At 38.0% G+C, this 16,439-nt stretch overlaps 1 protein-coding gene across 3 annotated transcripts in view; it reads right to left on the bottom strand.

Moving 5' to 3' along the window:
* Window positions 1-1,604: 1,604 nt before the first annotated feature.
* Window positions 1,605-16,439, bottom strand: part of MGAT4D (MGAT4 family member D) — a 36,766-nt gene continuing 21,931 nt past the window's right edge. For 2 of the 3 annotated variants that reach the window (XM_088056569.1, XM_088056571.1), the window contains exons 8-15: window positions 11,741-11,852; window positions 11,046-11,176; window positions 6,492-6,599; window positions 5,453-5,646; window positions 4,187-4,265; window positions 4,006-4,084; window positions 2,886-2,998; window positions 1,605-2,365 (exon numbers count right to left, since the gene is read on the bottom strand). In XM_088056569.1, the coding sequence (XP_087912695.1) occupies window positions 2,339-2,365; window positions 2,886-2,998; window positions 4,006-4,084; window positions 4,187-4,265; window positions 5,453-5,646; window positions 6,492-6,599; window positions 11,046-11,176; window positions 11,741-11,852 (843 nt within the window). In that variant the 3' untranslated portion in view covers window positions 1,605-2,338. The remainder of the gene's footprint in view (window positions 2,366-2,885; window positions 2,999-4,005; window positions 4,085-4,186; window positions 4,266-5,452; window positions 5,647-6,491; window positions 6,600-11,045; window positions 11,177-11,740; window positions 11,853-16,439) is intronic. The other variant, XM_088056570.1, reaches the window with a different exon arrangement.

Below are 16,439 nucleotides of genomic sequence, written 5' to 3'. Positions count from 1 at the left end.
AGACTTCAAAACCAGCCACTCGTAAAGTTAGTGCAAGTTCCTTATTTCCTAGACCTGAACTGAAGCCTTCCTATGAGAAGACTTCTATTCAGCCTTTGATCTGGCCTCTTAGCCATGGTGTGTGAAGGTTCAGTGCATAGGATTTTAACATGGAAAACTACAGGTTTTAAACCTTGCTTAGGGTGGAAAGGAAGCTGCAGGTGTTATGAGTAACCATGCCTTGTGAACAAACCCAGCTAATTCACCTGCCAGTGATTGTTGTTGCCAATACCACACATAAGTGTTATTGCTGAAGTATTCTTCCACTGCACTCCCTTGCTGTAAACTTCCTGGGGCAGGAATAGTCGCTTTTCCGTTATTGCTTCTTCAGTGAAAATCCAGAATTCTTCTTAGGAGGCTCCTTTGGTTTTATAGTGGAGCTGTGGTTCTGCAGACTGTGTAAGAAACCTCAGCTCTTGCAAAAGCACAGGGAAGAATTAATGGTTCTTGTGAAACATTATTTTTTTACAATATCTACTGAAACTTCATTTACGTTAGAGTGATGGGAAGGGTATTCTGTCATTGCAATGGTTATGTAAAATATGCAAAACCAGAAACAAGGAATGAAGCACCAACCTGGCAGTATAGAATAAAAAATTGCATTTAAAAATTTATTTTTTTAAGTCCAGTCATTTCCTAATACAATTTCAAATATTCTGATGAGCTTTCTGAAAGCACACTTCAACAACTAGAGAGAAATCTCATTTCACTGTGAAAAAAAGGTGTTTTGGTAGCAAAATCTATTATTTTAGTATATTCTATGTTTCCACTGATTTACATAACTGCTCTGGAATTTCCTCCTTAGTGACACCACCCTGTAACAAGTGACTGTAAGGCATCCTGAGTACAGCCACTACTCCCAACAGTGAATCTGTTGCAGTGAAAGCAATGACAAAATAAGGTTTTATGTTTGCACTGTAAGTGCTGAGGGACAAAGGTGTCCCCCAGTATACTTCTAAGCATGCTGGATTACTGCACTAATTCTTAACTGGCATTAAACTCCTAACTTAATGAAGGCTGCAATATTTAGTCCAATATATGTATTTACATGCACATGTCTATAGCACCACAGTATATAAACAATGCTGTACCTAAAAATCTAAATAAAGTAAAATAAATAAACAATAAATCTCTAAGCAATATCATCAAAATACTACTAGAGGTCTTTGAAAGAAACACTCTTCTGAACTATTTTAATGTAAAAAAATTTATTCTATCGCATTCTAAATGAAAAACACTGTTGCACTAGGAATACAACTACATTAATGTAACCCATTCAATACAAATCCACATATTGCAGTTTATTTCCTGCTGTCAGGATGCAATGCCTGTGCAGGGCAATGAGGGTGCAGTCATACTTCATGTGCTAAGGAAGTGATACCAGAGTTCTGCCCATTAACAGGTAGATGTCCAAGGTGGATTGTAATTTCCCAAAAACTTTTCAAATGAGACCACTGTGGTTTACTTTTTATTTTCAAATTTACGTTGAATTTGAACTTGTGACAAGGACTGATGTATCAGTACAGACTTATTATCTAATTCTAGGATCCAAAATGTTACTTAAATAGATTTTCTTTCTACAAAAATAGAGTTACACATAATACCCTTATTTTCTGTAATTATTTCAATGCACAATTCACAAATAAAATAAAATTCTCTGATAAAATAAAATTCACTGACTAAATACCTGTTTAAGTTTCAAGTTATTTGAATGGTAATTTGTAGGCACTTCTCATTTAAAAAATATTTAACATAACTTATGCTACATTAAGGCTGAAACACATTTATATTAAGTTTGAGATTTTTCATAACGTTAAGTTGTTCCTGTGAACTGCTTTAAATATTTGCAATGAATATTGACAACTTTTCCTTCAGTTCTAATTCCCCTACAAAAATGACTAGTGTTTTTAACAGAGTTGAACGCTGTGTCCTTAATATTTTTTTAAAATGTCTGTATTTTTATTTCTGGTCAAACGTTTTATACCTTTATACTTCAGTCCCTGAGGCAGGCTATAATGCCTTATCAATTGTTTATAATATCTATTTAATGTTGCAAAACTAAGGTGAGATTTTTATATATAACATATTACTCAAGAACATTTTATAGAAATTACTAACATTCTTTTCATATACCTTGTCATATAAAGACCTAAGATTTATCTAAATTCTTTCCTAATACAGAGTATTAACAGTTAAATGGGTATGGAACTGATCTTTTGACCCAGTCCTTTTTTTTTGTTGCAGACAGCTTTGTTTTCAAGCAATACATAACGAGTGACACATCAAAAATGTATCTTTTTCAGTTTTCAGATGTCTTGATAAATACCTGGAAAAAAGAAAAATCTGTTATTTTCTAAAATCTGCAGGAGCTTTGCCTACGGCATTAGTTTTTCTCTTCTTCCAGCTTTGGCTAGTGTTTAAGGCTATAGTAATTATCTTCAGTGACTTCTGCTGAGTATTTTCTATTTATGGACTTACTGACATTTAAACACTTGGGAAAAACTTGGAAGAATTAAAAAATCAGAGGCTCGTCTGAAAATGTTGGCACAATGTAATTAATATCCAAGATGGTGACTGAAAAAAACAGAAACCAAAACCCTAGTCCTAGCAACTACAGTTACAGCACTGCAAAACTGGAGAATCACCCCATTTCAGTATTTCCAGCACTTCCAATGAAGTACATTTAACTTCTCTCCTGAAAATAATGAATATAATTCTTCACTTGTGTTTTCCACAGAATTCTATTTAAAATTAAATAAGATTAATTATTAGCAATACTATAGGATTGAAAGAACCAAAATTAATTTAATAATGAATAATAAAAATGCTTTTATTGACATGCTTACCTCACTCAGTATTGCCCAGAATGGAGAATCAGAACTGACTGATAAACGAATAGCCTGTATTCTTCCAATTGACTTATTGATGTTTCCTTCTGCAATGCCATTTTCAAAGGCCCCTTAATAAAAAAACCCACAAGACCCATATGAACATTTATTAGCATGAAATACATTTCCAAGCAAACCTGGGAAAAATCTCAAAATTACAAACTATAAATTAAATCCAGGAATACATTAGGGAAAAAATGGTTTGGTAAAGACTCATGAGTTGAAATAAGAACAAGGAGAGATCAATCAGTCACAAATTACTCTCATAGGCAAACCAGACTTGACTTGGGAAAAAAAACTAAATTATTTATTCATTTCAGAATAGGGTAATGAGAAATAAAAGAAGAACACCTTCCCCCAACCCTCCCTTCTTCTTGGGCTAAACTTTATTCTTGATTTTCTCTGCCTCTTACCCCTAGGTGTAAAGGGGGACAGGGAATGGGGGTCATGGTCATTTAATCATGTTGTCTCTGTTGCTCCTTCCTCCTCAGGGGAATTACAATGGCATCTTCCCCCTCCTTCTTCACTGACCTTGGTGTCTGGAGAGTTTTTAATCTCATGTATTCTCCCTCCTCCCTCCAGCTGCAGTTGCTGTTACACAGAGCTTTTCTGTTCCCTTTTTGAAATATGTTATCCCACAATGCACTACACCATTGCTAATGGGTTCAGCCTTGGCCAGTTGTAGGTCTGTCCTGGAGCTGGCTGCCACTGGCTCCACTGGACATAAAGAAAGCTTCTGGAAGCTTTTCACTGAAGCCACCAACCCCTGTAGTTTCCCCCTACCCTCCCGCCCCAACTACAAAAACCTTGCCATGTGAATCCTTTAAAGGGACTATAATTAGTTCTCCTTCTAATTAGATGTCTTGGCTTTTGCCACTGGTCAAACTTAAACCAAAATAGGAGAGTAATTGTTGAACACTGTACACTACAATATGCAGTAATGCAAAGGGTTTCTTTTCCTTACTAGCTCACCTTGGAATGCTGAATTTATCACAGAGTTAATGAATTCCTTAAGAGCAGAAACATTTTATATGTAGGAACAACAGTTCTGGTTTTGAAGTGACAATAATCAATTTACCTATTTTTAAATATCCAGCTTTGGTTGCTGGGTAGTTAAATTTATTTCCATTGTAATGCAATTCTTTTCTTAGTGTTTCCTGAAAAAAATAATAACATTTAAAGAAGTATTTTCTAGGGTATGATATTTTATGCTGAATATCATTCTGAAAATGAAATATGGTTCTAAATGAGAGACTTACATCAGCTGGCAACACTTCCACAGTAGTGTTAAACAGTTTATCACCAGGGTGCTCCAGGTTTCCACTTCTGAACAAGTACCTGATGATAAAGGTGTATTATTTTATACTTTAAAAGAGTTCTAGGGAAGTAATTCTTTCCAGTTTTGAAGGAAATTTTCAGATAGCTTTTCTTTATCTATTTTTGGGCTATAGAGAACAGAAATAGGCCTCGAAACTATAAACCAAACCATAATATAGTAATTTTATTTTAAACAGAAGAAATATTTAAACCATCTTTCTCTGGGACCACAAATGCAAGTGTTGCCCGTTTTTAGTGCTCAAGTTTCAAATAAATTAACTTCCCATGTTTAAATGGCTAAGGAAGGTCTGCCCTCTGATCTATTCCTATAATTGTAAGACTGAAGTGGAATGGGCTTCTGGAAGGTGAGTGGCAGCAAAAATGCTGGCACAAAAGTGCCAAGAGAATTCCCCATTTTTATCAATACTGGTCAACTCAGCTGTTTCTAAACAATTTCCTTAGCCAATAAAGGAAAAGCATTGACCAAACAGGAATCCAAGCAAAAACATCTAAGAATAAAAATCCCTGTTTGGTTTTTAATGTCTAGTATTAAGAGTTCTTATGGTTTTAGATCCAAAAAGAACTAAGAGAATTTAAATCATCCAACTCTCTCCTCTGATATCAAATATTTAAGGCTTAAAAACACCAAATATTATAGATTAACCATACTATCAATGTAATGGGGCTGGGACCAGCCATTAGACAATACCATATGTAAGTTATCTTCATCCAATGCAGCTTTGCAGTATCAGGAACATGCAAAACTACAGCCTACCCAAGTTTCAGAAAGCATTATCCAGTTAATTAACAGATCACTAGTGTTTATTCACTGCAGCTCACTAGGTGGAGATACAGACTTGACATCATGCAAACAGCCTTTCTGTTGTCAACTATGTAAATAAAGCTTTCACCGTTGATGAAATGCATCACTTAGAAACAAATTCCTTTGAGAATTATCATGAGAGAGTGTAAAATATTTACCTGAAGAAATAAAAGGGAAAAAAAAAATTAAGAAGCTCTTTAATTACCAATGAAGAAATGTATTTCAGGAAAGGAGTTCAAGAAGAAGAGCGGATAAATAGCAAATCATGGATTTTTTTGTCAGTAACAAGGTTTATGCAAACAGTTAAGCACTATTTTGAACAGACTCAAGCATTTCCAAACTGGATATATGCAGGCTTCTATGTTCCATATCATGTAATACTTACTTTTCAACTTCCAGTGGATTTATAAATGTGAACCTGATGTAGTCACCTGCCACTGGAGCTGAAGCCCAAAAACAGTCTTCTCCTTTATAAACTTTTTCCAAAGTATATTGCTGGTATATTCTTAGGCTTGTATCCAGTTTTGCAGGTGGATTATTATGTGCTTTATACAATAGATTTTTTCCAAAATCTTTATCCTGTTGATATAAAGAAATGTAATTTCACTCATACAATGGAAAAAAGTGCACTGATACCTGTAATTACTATAGAAAAATATTTCTAGAAAATAATTACCTCAATGTAAAAAAATATCCAATCTATTTTTAATAGATATACAATATTAATTTCAGTGTAGTCACTAGGACTTAATGTTACACTTTTTAGGCAGAGCTGTACTGATTGTTTCTTAGCTACCAAGATTTAAAAATAAAAATCTTTACACCAGGCTGTTTCATAGTTGTCTAGGATGCCTTCTGCCAGAACGTGTGACTGCTGGGCTCTGCTAAAGGCTATGTGAATCTCTAGTCTGATCCAATTAAGAAATCTTGTCACTAGTCTAGATGGCACCATCAGGAAATTCCTGAAGTCTGGTTCATCATTGCTCATGCCCTTATCAGATATGAGGCTTGCCCTACAAACTCTCCCTAAAAATCTGTGGCCATCATATTAGTCATACCTTTGTCCTATGAATATACCTTCTTGATCATCCCTCATATTGGGAATGTGAAGTGCTCAGCCAAAACAAACCATCATGGCTTCGTTTGCATGGAACAGAGCATCTGAAACTTTGTGCTTGTGAAGAAGGTTCCTACATGCCATGAAATGGTACTGTTCACATGGCGATGTTCAAAGGTGTTTGTGTAGGAGCAGTGCTCCACCTGCAGCTAAGATGCCAGATCAAAACTCTCTACCAAATCTGTAAAAAAACATAATTTGATATGGAAATGCCATCTAATGCCAAAGATGTGGTTCTTGAAACTCATTTGAGAAATGTCAGAATACAAGCATATAATGTAAAAACATGGCATTAATTTCTTATTACTTTCAAAATCTGTATCTTCCCAGCCAATGATGAATAAATTCCCATATGCTGAAAGAGAGATGGCTTAGCGCGGATACGTAACTTTGACTTTTCCTTTTCACAGTGTGTCTGGAAAGAAAGTAAAAGGGAGAGAAGGATTATTTAAACAAGGAGAGACAAACTATGGTACATAAAGCAATTTTATTATGTAATTAAGGGTATGGGTCCAGATTTTTTGTCCATATTTAAATGACATAATTTATATCCTTAAATTAACAGTCACCTTATGTCACATACACTGTTTCTAGACCAAAACTCCTAATTCCTCTCATGCTGTTATTTAGATTTGAAGGCTCAAACACCACTAATTCAGGGGTTTCTGCCCAGTATGTGACGAATCACATGTCAGGGTGACAAAAATGGACTCAAATTTGAAACTGATTGATTTCTTAGCTGCTTTTGGCAAACTTTATTTCAACTCTTAGCCTTGCCGTATCATTCTAATTAAACTATTTTGACCAAAACTGACCTTCTTAAGATAGGTGCTGGTTACATTTCAATCTTCACAATTTTGCTTCTTTGTTGTGTTTGGGAGGCTTTTAATGTATCATAAGTTATGGATCTTTAATCACATAATTAGGTAAAGCCCTTAAATACTGCCGCGGCGACGGAAAGCCCGGAGCACCCCGACTTCTCTGGAGAAGCAGCCCTGAGAAGGGCTGGGCCGAAGCGTGTGTGCGGCTTCGGGCAGGCGAGTGATTCCAGCTCAGCTCAGATCGGCGGCGGCGGGCAGGCGACACGGGAAGAAGGGACGAGAAAGCTGGTCTAGCGTTCTGCCAAGCACAAACCTTTATTCAGGCAGAGCTTGGGCGAAGGGTGCCAGCAACAGCTAATCTGCCGAACAGGGGAAAACCCGGGATATTTACAGGAGAGGAGAGGGGCGGGGGGAGCCCGAGTTACATGTATCGGGCTGGGACAGCAGGGGGGAACACCAATGGGGCACAACAGTTTAACATATCTAACTCAAAGAGCGATACATTGTCTCTCTCTGAGTGAAAGGTGTCTTGCCTCCAGGGGAGAGCCAGGATCTCGGGCTCGGCGGGCTCCTCCGCACCCACAAATACTGTGTTTCAACCACAATTTTCCAGTTTACTATGCCTGGGACATGACATGTATCAAGAAATTAAATAACTGTAATTGGTATTAATTTTGGAGTTTCTTGATCTTTGAATGATAGAAAACCACTTCTTTAAATATAATTTTTTTTCTTTGTATATATAGAGCATTGTAGTTTGATACAATGACACAAACATGCCACAGTAATTAATACAACAATGAAGCATAATAGCAAGGAACAAAGCAAAGAGCTAAAATGAGTCTCCCTGGGTTGTACTCATGGTGCTGCCACAGAATTATTATATGAGTTTGGAAGAGCATTTAATTTTTCTATATCCCAGGTCTCATACCTTAAAATTTGAGAGGATAATGTGCTTACCTCTTCCATCAAGTGCTTTCAGCTCTATAAAGGAAAAATGTTACATTAACTATATCAATGACTTCTAAAGCCAGAATTGATTAAGTCTTCACTCAGCTGGCTTAAAACCATCAAAGCTCATGAAGGATTTATGGTTTCCACAGGAGTACTAATTAAAAGTTCAAAATACCCTGGGAAAGCTATGAAAAAAGCCAAGTATTTTTATTTTTGTCCACAACAGATGTTCAGCAAAATAATGTAAAACCATAATACAATTTGTGCAAATTGATTTACTGGCAGCTGTTTCTCTGAAAGGCACACTATACTTCAGTAAAGGAGAAATCATTTTAAGAAAAGAAATTTGTGATCTTTCTACTGATAGGGTTTGTAGTTCATCCCCTGCAATAATGCAGGCTCTAAAATGTCTTGTTTTATGCTGTGGCAGTATTACCAAAAGAGCTGCTTCTAGCAGCAGCTGAGAATGATTGGTGGCATGAGGTGGTGTGGTCATTTCTGCAGAAGCTGATATAAGGCTGCTTGTTGAGTCAGGGCTTCCACCCTTGCAGCCTGTAACTCCCACTGCACATGATAGACACAGACCACTGCATATGATTACAAAAACACAGATTACAACCCACAGGTTGGGTTCAAAGTGACCAGTAAAGATGTTGTTCTGACTCCCCTGCCATGGATAGGCTTCCACTAAACCAGGTTGCTCAGAGCCCCTTGTTAGAAACACTGGAGTTGGCATCTACACCTTTCCTGGGCAACCTGTGCCAGTGACTCACCAGCCAAACCATAAAAAATGTTTTCCTTATATCCAATCTAAACATACCCTCTTTCAGTTTAGGACTGTTGCCCTTTCTCTTGTCACAACACATAAAAAGACTTTCTCTCTCTTTCATACAAGCCCCCTTTAGGTACTGGAATGTGCTATATGGTCTCACCTGAAGCCTTCTCTTCTTCAATCTGAAGAGCTCTGATTCTTTCAGCCTGTCTTCAGCACTCTGACCATTTCTGTGTCTTCTCCACCTGCTCTAACAGATCCATGACTTTTTTTTTGTACTGGGGACCCCAGCAGTGAATGATGGTTCACAGGAGGCAAACATGACAAAGTTTCTGAACCATCCAGAGACCTGATGGCTCTGATCATCACAAACTGTCTTTTCCAACTTGGTGAGCAGATGTAGCTGAACCTTGATTTGTTAATAGTCCAGGCTGAAAACTTGGACAAGCTTGAGAAATGGGTCCATGGGAATATCATGAGTTTTAACAAGACGAAGTGCAAGGTATTGAACCTGGGTCAGAGCAACCTCCAATATCAATCCAGGCTGGGGAATAGTAGATAGAGAGTAGCCCTGCCCAGAAGGACTTGGGGTTGTTGGTGGTTGAGAGGCTGGACATGACCCAGCCATGTTCACTCAGCCCAGAAAGCCAAACATGTCCTGGGCTGCATCCAAAGCACTGTGGGCAGCAGGGGAGGGAGGGGATTCTGCCCCTCTGCTCTGGTGAGAGCCCACCTGCAGTGCTGCACCCAGCTCTGGGGTCCCAGCACAGGAAGATCATGGACCTGTCTTGCTGAATCTAGAGCAGGCCAAGGTGATCAGAGGGCTGGAGCACCTCTTCTATGAGGAAAGGCTGAGAGAATTGAGATTTTTCAGCCTGGAGAAAAGAAGGCTTTGGGAATTGCAGCCTTCTGGTACCTGAAGGGATCCTGCAAGGAACAGAGAGAGGCTTTTTGCAAGAGCCTGAAGCAACAGGACAGGAAGGAATGGATTCCAGCTAAAAGAGAGTAGGTTTGGATTAGCTGTTAGGAGAAGTTCTTTCCTGTGAGGATGTTGAGGCACAGAGACAGGTTGTCCAGGGAAGCTGTGGATGCCTCACCCCTGGAGATGTTCAAGGCCAGGTTGGATGGGGCTCTGAGCAATCTGGTCTATTGGAAGGTGTCCCTACTCAGACCAGGGGGTCAGAATGGAATGATCTTTAAGGTCTTTTCCAACCAAAACCATTCTGTGATTCTACGTAAATACATGCCAAAAATCTATCACCACATGATGGCACATAGAAACTACAAACAAGTGCCCTGCTGACTCTCCTGTGTAGCACAGTGTGTGATCACTTTGCGACAGTCTTAGTTGGTTGGAAAGGGGAAAGTGTGAGGAGTTATCAGCTTGCCTTCTCTGGTGCCTATAGGAAAGTTCACTGCTTTAACCTGTCAAACAGAGAAGGCACCACAGCGGGGATACCCAGCCTTCTCCCAGTCTCTATTTTCTGCATTCTCATGAATAGTCCCAGCACGTCATGCCACTTGTCATTCCCACCCAAGAGCCATGTCAGACTGATTTGTCTCAGTAGGTTTTTGCTACCCACAGCAATTGAAATTGCAAATGCAGAAGACAAACTCAGTAGAAACTTGTGGACACCACTCTGCTTTGGCTTGGTCAGAGCAGACTTCCATGAGCTGCCTGCCTGCCTTTTGGGAACACAGCTTCATTTTAGGTAGGAATCAGGTCTTAGAAGATGGAACAGTCATAAATAAAAGTACAGTATTTCATCTATTGGATGGAAGTTGGCACATGTTAGATCTGGAATGGGCGATGTCAACATAATAGTATCTGGTTTTTCATCTGTTTTCACAGGCAGGAAAGAAATTTAATTCGTTTCTTGTGGCTTGCTCTAAGTCCTATGAGCTGGCTTAACCCACAGAGCAGGAATTAAAGGCTTCCTCCTATCTATATGAAGTGGGTCTGGAGACTGCAGTGCACTACTAAGTCTAAAACCAGGGACCTTCTGCTATCCCCAGGAGTCATTTATGCTACAGGGTAAAACTTGCTTGCTCTCCTTCTCGTAATCTCCTGTTCTGTACAGCTCCTGTCTGCTTCTTCTTGCTCCTTTATCAGCACAAAATTAACACATGCAAATTCTGGAGCAGGAACTGGCTGCACCAGTTAAAACTCCTGAACCCTAAAACCCAAAGAGCAGAAACACTGGTCAGCCCAAAGTAAGTCCAGTTTGAGAGATTTATATTCCACTTTTTGAAAATAAATTTTGTCACTGAGAGTGTTTGAATGTTATGTTCATAAACTCACAGTTATACTTACTGCATCCTTTTCTGGATTGCACACTTTAACCCACAGCAGGTGGTCTATAAGCCAGTCTATGGGCTTATCCTTATAGAACATGAGAAAAAAATCCACTATGAGTGGTAAGTCTTCTGATTTAAACAATTTTCCTGAAAGCAAGACAAGAAGTTATACTTTTATTGCTATGCAAGAATCACCAGCTTTATGTTTCAATGTAATTTCTTTAAATAAACATTTAAGTATCACACCAGCCTGGCACATATGAATGTAATTATGATTTAATGAAAAATTTCACATAGAACCTGGCTTGGAAGAGTTGCTGATCATCCAGCCCTATGATATGGGATGCACATTCTCCTCCATAAAGAAAAGGAGAAAGCTGTTTTGTTTTTTTTAATAGATTGTTCCGATTGCATTCCTGAAAAGAGAGCTACATATTCACACACATGCACATAGTTCTCAGCACATAGTTCTCTGACATGGAAAAAATTCCTCCTTTTGGGAGCTCAATTATAGATTCTATGCTGAAGGGACTCTGTATTAAAAAGACATTTTTAAAGAGAACAAAAAGTAAAGTACATTGAGTGGGATGTTTCCTGAAGAACCAAGGAAGTTTTGATATGCAAGTCCTTCCATGCTTTGTCTCTGAATGAGACCTTTTTGATCTACACAGCTCCAAAACCAGTTGATTCTCCTGTGGTTTTAATACTTACCAATAAATCCAAGTTGTGAGAACTCAAGAACCATCCAGTCTTGGGACTGTTGAGCAGCAAAGCTTTTTATACTTTCAATATAATCAGGTTTGGCTATAATATCATCTTCCAGCTGAGGGGAAAAAAATGCAACAGAAAAAGAGAAGGCAAGCAGTGATTTTATTGCTTGCAGAGGAGGTAGTGACATTTCCACAAGCAAATGAAAATTGTGTTGTGTTACATGCTGTACCGCATGTACTGAAGCTGTTTCAAACTACAGTGGATTGCTATTTAGCTATTTAGTTCTACATATATCTCTGGTTTAGTATCACTCATTAAGTAATTATCTACAGGAGTGACCATAACACCATGGGTGCATCTCCCTTTTTTGATGAAGGAGGACTCCCTGCCTTAAAGAGATCTCATTTAGAAGAAAATATTAAGGAAAAAGACAAGAGGTTAAGGAAGACAACGATAGGTAGTTTTTTCTAAGGTTGTATAAGCATTGATAAGCAACAGGAGCAAACTGTCTGAAAGGAAAGGTGTCTAAAAGCTCTGGTAGCCTGGGCAGACTTTGTCATTCATACAAGGTGACTGAGAAAGACTGTGGACGATAACTGCGATGCCAGTAGAAAGCAAGTTGTTCCAGGGAATACTGGTAATGAAGGGGTGTAGTCTGTGAATCACACTGAAGGACAGGAGTACATAGAGCTTTCAAGGTATGTAAAGACTGGCACACAGTACAGCAGTAGAGCCAGCTAAAAGGTATTTGGAAGAGACGACTGACACCCATCAAGGAAATGGGAAAGGCATCGGCTTCATTTTCGCCTAGCTTTCAGACAAGAACTGAGCATCTGAAAAGCCAGAAGCTGTTTCTACTACTAAAGCCAAGGATTATGAATCCAGACAAGGGGGCTGCAGTCAATGACACAAATGAATAAAAGTATTCCAGAAATAATTAAGGACTGAGTATTTCATGGTTTGAATTCAGTATGGATGTGAAAACACAGGAAGAGGAGGCCAAGACTTCAGGAGAATATTGCTGGGGTGTAGTGTAATCATACAGTAATTTTTTCTAACTTCAATGGCCCTGCTGCATGTCTAGCTGTGCTGGAACTGTCTTCAGAAAGCTAAATACCTAGAAAATTAATCCTTTGAGAAAAAACCACAAACAAACAGAACATGATTTTTTGCTGGTTTTGTGTCTTCAACTGATGCAGCACAGAGTCATCATCAAGAGCTTGAGAGATCAGGCCCACAGGTTTTAGCTGAATTTGGGCATCACTACAAGTGTAGGGCTGGCTGACAAGAAATGTGTTGGCAACAGTGAACTCAGGAGTAAGAAAGATGAGATTAAGAGATCTGTTTAACTCTGTCAGCTTTTGCTGATGGTAAGATAACAAATAGAGGCAAACTGATCAAGATGAATGCTTCTTAACAGAATCAGTGATCTGGGGATTGAGTTGAGTTGACAGTTATGCAGATGAGAACAACAGAAAAAGACCCCAAACATCTATTTATAAGACATCTGGCATAAAATTTTGTTTAGAGGATTAGCCAGCAGCAAGATTTTAAGAGAGAAGAGCAAAGAATCAAAGAAGGTTTTAGAGAATGTGCAGAGAAATTGAGTGGCACCAAAAAAGGATGAAAAGCAGACTGGAGTATCTCAAAAACCTAGGGAGGCCACCATATCAAAAAACACCTTAGAAAAGTATGCAAAACCAGTGAAGATTAAAAGCACAGGGGCTGTGATACAAAGTGACTGTGAATGTAGTTATGAGCAGAAAGTAATTTTGAAGTCTGAGATGGTCTTTCCTGAAGCTGACAGAGATGATTAGAGGATGTGGTTTGATATCCCATGTAGTACAAGCCATTAAAGTTATTTATTTAACCCTGTGACTTGTGTTTAACTAAAGTACATCTTCTTAGAGAACATCTCCCATTGCTTAGAGATTCCAGTATCAGTCATTTTCAGTATGCTATACAACATTTTATTATCCTGGATGTTTAATACTTTGCACCCAAATTCTAATTTGATTTTTTTTCTGCCTTCAGCTTACAGCCACTTGTTCTCTCATATGCTTTTATCTGCCAAAGGAGGTTGTGCAGTGCCTGCACACAACTGGATCAGGAAGTTTAATATATGAACTGCCTACTCCACTTGCCCCATTGCCATGGGAAGGCCAGCAAAACACATAATCACAGCTAACTTCCTTTCACTCATCAGTGCTTTTGAATGAAAAAATATACATCCACTACAGCAAGACTATGAAAATTTCCTATGTGATAGGTAACAAATAGGTTTCTATTCATTTTTCTTATGCAGATTGTCTGTCTAAGAGAAGTAAAAATGAAATAGTAAAAAAAAAGTGGAAGAATACAATAAAAGTTTAGGCATCAGACAGGAAGGTTCTTCCTTTCTGAATTTTATTAGAGTATTTTTACATTTTGTCTCACTGACAATGAATATGTGGAAACTGGGGAGCTCCTTTTAGGAGGCCTACCAAATAGCAGGCCTAACCTAGAGTCTAATGAGGGGAAGAAAAAGATATCTATATAAAGAGTCCTAGTGAACTCACTGAGATATTGCTCAGGTTTAAAATCCATTAGAGAAGTGCTGCTGGCAATGTATATTACTAGTGTATATATATATATACACAAAGCTTTCCCAGCCTCCATATGAGGTGATAAAAAAATCATAGCAGTAGTTCAAGTAACTACTACAAGTTAAGTTAGAACTTGATAAGAAATTTTAACTGAAGAAACTAAGATTTATTTAATGATTTCTTTTTCCTTCATCTCAGTTCTAATAGAAAACACTTAAAAATGCTGTATCTGTTTCTTTCAGATTTGAAATGTTTGATTCCTTCAGTGAACTAAGTCTACATGGACAGAAATAACAAATGCATGTTCTCACTATTAGGCTGGGATTGGATTGCCTGCTTTTATGGCTATGTTATGATCCCATTATTATATATCCCACCAAAGTTCTCTCAGTGAAAAAGGAAAAAAATACAGATGGTTTAAGTAGAAAAGTTGATCAGTAGGTAATCAGTGGGTAAGGTTCATCCCCAGTGTAAGCCTTTTAGCTTCAATGGACTTCACAAAACTACTTACTTAAATCCTGGTTCAGCAGTATCCTAGAACAACTGTTTATTCAGCAAAGATCTTATTTGACTCATGACATCAGCTGTTCTGTAGATGTCAAGACTAATTTTGTGTGCTTATCTTCTTTCAAGGTTTGGGACTTAGTATCAGCCACTCAATCAATACTATTCCTGACTAAACTAAATAAAAATCTAACCTAACTCAAGTTTTGTTTAAGATTACTGAAGTAAATCTTGTACTGGGCTAAAGAAAAGTACTTTTAAGTTGTTTGCTTTCCTTTAATACAGGACTTCTAAATAGAGGGCGGACATAACTACGTTTATGGCATCAACTGTTCATTCTTTTCACCTGCACTCTACAGAGTAGTTTTTGAGCAGACCAGCACCTGTGCTACAGAAGTAGCTGTAGGCTGGACATACAAACGAAGAATAGGATATAGTAGGGACAGTATGAGTAAAGTATAGTTTATTTTTGAGAAAATTCTGAAAGTAGACGTAACTCCCACCAGATCACCACCTTCCAGTCTTTGCTCATAATAACACGGTTCAGTCATTACATAATGTCTCAGATAAGAAAACACATGTTCTCAAATTCCTTTAGAAATACAAATACATAAGTAAGTCATTGTGGTGCAAATATGAATGCTTGGAGAACTTGGTAACAGGAAGGGACATCAAGTATCTGGCAGCATCTTAATGTTTCACTTCCCCAGGTTTTCTATGCCTTAATGCTCTAGTGCACTCAGTAAACTTGGATAATGTTCTTAAAAATATACAAAAGCCACAGGAAAATACTTCATTTTCCATTAAACCATAATTGTTCAAAATACAACATTTTTGTTTGTCTGCCTGCAGACTGAGCACCTATGCCACATTTGAGAACAGAGCATGGGAACTCTTAAGTATCCCAGCTCAAATGTGTTTGTGTTGAATCCTGAGAAAAACTTTAGGAGATGCCAGGTCCTGCAGTCTTCTGCTTCCAGGAATTCTGTGATGTCCTTATGGAATACATACTCTGAGGCAAAATGCTCTTCTGATGTTTTTAAAACTGCTGACATTGTTGAGCTACATAAAATTTTATAGACCTGTTCCATGATTGAATAGCTCTTAAAAATTTTTGAATCTCTGGGGGTGATTAAGATCTTTATGGAGTGCAAATTAGCTCAAATTTAGAATGATGGTTAAAGCTAAGCTTAAATGCATGGGGATCTTCTTGAAGGTTAACACAAAATCTTCTGGAGAATTAAGGACCTGTGCCAACTTGTGGTTGACCTTATCTCAAGTATCACTCTACCAGTGTTTCCCTTTTTGAAATATTTAATTTCATTGTCATCTGGGCTATAACCTGGACCTATCACCACTATTTTTCCTGGCTGCAGTAAGTAAAAATATATTTAACCCTGACTTTCTTTACTTAATCAAATAAGGGTTTCATGCTTCAGTTACTTTGCTCTTCAACCTCACGAATGACAGGAAGGTAGAAATGGTTTTAATCAAATAGTACCTGGCTGCAAGATGTATATAAATACAGAAATATGTGGATGCTTGTAAAGAGCACAGGCAAAATACACAGAAAATGATGATAGATGATGCTGATTTCATTGAGGCCTTTG

This window comes from Pseudopodoces humilis, chromosome 6, assembly GCF_049639895.1.
Source record: "Pseudopodoces humilis isolate 2021_Gansu_Grassland_sample_001 chromosome 6, ASM4963989v1, whole genome shotgun sequence".
Classification (NCBI taxonomy): domain Eukaryota; kingdom Metazoa; phylum Chordata; class Aves; order Passeriformes; family Paridae; genus Pseudopodoces; species Pseudopodoces humilis.
Note: the sequence above shows the minus strand (reverse complement) of the source record. Positions and strands in the feature narration are given on the sequence as shown.